The sequence below is a fragment of the Fragaria vesca genome, linkage group LG5, assembly GCF_000184155.1.
Source record: "Fragaria vesca subsp. vesca linkage group LG5, FraVesHawaii_1.0, whole genome shotgun sequence".
Lineage (NCBI taxonomy): Eukaryota > Viridiplantae > Streptophyta > Magnoliopsida > Rosales > Rosaceae > Fragaria > Fragaria vesca.
The window spans coordinates 27,124,734-27,128,275 of record NC_020495.1 but is presented as its reverse complement, the minus strand read 5'-3'; the positions used below and the strand labels follow the sequence as shown (position 1 = coordinate 27,128,275).

At 40.5% G+C, this 3,542-nt stretch overlaps 1 protein-coding gene across 1 annotated transcript in view; it reads right to left on the bottom strand.

Annotated features, from left to right (window-relative positions):
- LOC101294671 overlaps window positions 1–3,542 on the bottom strand; it is a 24,387-nt gene that overhangs the window by 18,672 nt on the left and 2,173 nt on the right. The window contains exons 3-5 of the mRNA XM_004301861.1: window positions 3,326–3,436; window positions 3,158–3,282; window positions 2,907–3,064 (exon numbers count right to left, since the gene is read on the bottom strand). Of these exons, the coding sequence (XP_004301909.1) occupies window positions 2,907–3,064; window positions 3,158–3,282; window positions 3,326–3,436 (394 nt within the window). The remainder of the gene's footprint in view (window positions 1–2,906; window positions 3,065–3,157; window positions 3,283–3,325; window positions 3,437–3,542) is intronic.

Sequence of the window (3,542 nt, the reverse complement as noted above, 5' to 3'; positions counted from 1 at the left end):
CCACTCAACTTATCTATTCGATCTAAGCAGAGGATTGGGAAACTTCCCAAATCTATAGTCCAACGAATCCATCTTGGGGAAAATTTATATTGCCCTCTTTGCATTCAAACACCAAATTTCATGCCACCAAAAACAAATGAAAACACAATAAAAATTCAAATGCAAACACAAAAGCCAATAAAGTCAAGCATAACAACAACAAGAATATACCTGAAAAACTAACAAATTGGATCCCGCCCAAAATCAACCAAACTCGAACAGGCACATGTTAACAAATCCTCCATAGATTTTCACTCAAAGATATCTCATCAGCTCTACACCGAAAATGAAAAAAAAAAAAAATGGATAGAACCAAAAGAAAAGGATAAGAAATACAGAGACATTAGAGCACATAAAAACACTGGTTTTCAAAACACTATCTCTTGTCTTTTAACATAGTAAGGTATTCAGCACCTGTTGACCAATGAGAAGGTTTTTGGTTTGATACCTAGATAAATTAAGTGCTTTCCATGACAGTATATAAGAGCTCGGGCCAATGATGCAACATACTGCAAATACCTCGTACGAAAAAAACATCAGAATTTCTATTCTATAGACAACTGAAAGAGAATGAATTCGACACCACAAAAAAACTTACGGTGGCTGCACGTCTTTCACTAAAGTATTTACACTTCTGGAGTTCCTTGTATAGTTCACCTTTGGCGGCATATTCCAATATCAAATAAACTCGTTTATGCAATAATCAAAACTCCACTGCAAGGGTGAGTGACTCGTACCATAGTGGTTCCATTAACTAGGAGACGTTCAATTTGGTGCAAACATAAACCACCTATGAGCAGTATACCTGATCATAAAAGTAGCCATATATTGGGATGGCGAAGATGACTTTGTATTTCAACTTCCGAGCGAAGCTGATGCTCAACCTGAGATTGTTGCAACAGGTTCTTGAAGAGGACTTTGAGTGCCACTATGTGATTGCTCTGTTTCAGGCATAGATACAGATCAAGAACTGTGTATACACACCAGTAAAAGCAGGTAAACAGAGAGATACAACACCACGATGATGCATAGCAAACACTCATTCCCAACTTAAAATTGCAAAAGGACATTCCACATCATTTGATAATAAAGCACAGTATACACAAATCTCATCCCCTCTCTACATTTCTAGAGAAAAGTTTACAAAAATCAGTATATCATCAACATCTGATCACCTATATAGGATAATCAGTGCAGTTCCTATCATCAACCGCTATAGAAGATCAACTCCATAAACCAATTTAAGACCAGGTCTTTATATTCACAAACTTTCCAAAACAAACACCCAATTTATAACCAATGCACATTGCACTATCAACGCCATGTATAATCTGAACCCACAAAAACCCACAAAAAATTGAAAAGCAGCATGCTTTAGTACAATAACGATTGGATCAAATACACCTTATAAACCCCAACGTAATTCTAATTAAACACTTGCTTTGAAAGAAAACATATCAATAATTATACCTGTAACCCGAAAACGCAGAACTACCTTCCCTATTGAATTTTCCCCTTTTCGGAACTACAATTCGAATTAGAAAGTCCTCGAAAACTACCTCATCGGCTACTGCCGGAAAAACTGCTCCTTCGCCGGAATCGATCGCCGGATTCCGGCCACTTGCCGGAAATTGGCCATGACCTCCTCGTATTCTTCAAAACACCAAGTTCTCGACAAACAACACCCACAACAACGATTTCAGCCACAACTAAACTCAATAACCGCAACACAATAACAACACAGCCGATCAAAACGTAATCCTTACCTCCAATCCGCTCACCACTCGAACCCAGCAACCTCTCCTTGGCGGAGATCGACCTGCAGCCCTCTGCCTCTCACTGTCCTGACCAGAAAAATTCCATCTGCTACCAAACTCCAACCACCTCCTCCACTCGGCCGCTGGGTTTGTCAAGAAGTAACCTTGCTCGTCAGAACATGAAGGAGAGGCCGGAAACGTCAAGAACTCGGTCGCCGGAGATACGCCGTGAAAACCCAAAAACAGAAGAAAAGGGGTTACGAATCAAAAGATTAAAGACATGGAATCGAAGAAAAAGGAAGGAGGAGAAGAACCCTACCCCTCGCTGTCGCCGTCGGAGCTCGCTGGAAAACGACGAACACAGTCGTGCTCCAGCTGTTTCGATCTCCCTCTATGATGGTTGTATATCGAATCGGTTGGGCAGGAGGAAGTAAAGAAGAGAGAGGCAAGTTGAACGACGGTCGCCGATCGTCCAGCGCCGGTCCGACGGCGGCGGAGGAGCCCTGAGCTGGGTGGCGTCGCTCTCCCTCTCTGTGGGCAGGTCTCTCTCTCGACAGAAAACAGCAAAGGAAGAGAGGTTAGGGTTTTTACCCAATATGCCTAGAACCAATGGCCCAGATTAGAGAATGCAAATGGAGGGCTGAGATGAAAAACACTTGTGGACCTACCAATTGGTTTCCTCAAATAAAAAACCAATACCGGAATTGGTCTGTTAATGATAAGGCTCTTGATCCGTGCATGCAAAATGAGAACCCCTTCATTCATTCTGAAGACAACTAACACATGCAAGATCGGGGAAGAGAAAAAAAAATATCAGTCATCGTTCAATATTAATTAGTGTTTCTGAAAATCCATCAGTAAGAAACAGCAGAACAAGTATCTTATAAGAAATGACGTAAGAACTTTCATTTGGTTGATAAATAAATTTAAAGTACTTTAAAGGCCGGTGTACCAATAAAACAGCAGTTTCTTTTATGTTGATGGTTGAAAAGGCATATGGTGGTACATTAAATTCCCTGAACGCATTTAGTGTAATTATTTACTTCTGTTTTAAAATATTGGTCATCTTAAAGTACAAGTGGATGTTTGGCCCTCCCAAGAAAATCCTACCTTGCCCCTGTCTGACAATCATTTGTCTATCTTTGCCACCCATGGGAATAGAGAGATACTTCACCTTATAATCCAATGCATCCAAACCCTTGCAAACAAATTCGAACAAGGTCTTTAAGTTCTCGGGGTTCAGTGCAATTACAAAGATATTTGAATACCTGCAAACGTATAAATATCCGACAATAATCAGCTTCCAATATGAAATTTGTTGCATGCATTTCTATGTTTTAAGATTCAACCAATTCCAATACCCTGCAATTACTCTGCAGCAATAGCAAAGTGCAGCTGACTTCCCGCGGCCACGAGCAGCACGCAAGGCAACAGTACGGAGTGCCTTATTCAATATTGCATCTAGAAATGTAGCAACAGCATTACCCTGTTCAAAGATTACAGGTAACAGTCAGACAAGAGATGTATACCTGGTCAAGCGTGCAACATTTCTTTATTAAAGGGCCGACAGGGCAGGCATCACTTGGTTGTTCTTTTAGATCCTTCAATTCCCTTTCTGACTCTGATATCCCTTCAGAGTCCTGTTGATCCAGAATAACAAATCAGTTATTGAAGCTTCGTCATAACAAAGGTATCACTTTCTCCTACAAGCTACCCCAATAAGAACTGTGAATAAAATAAAGCACA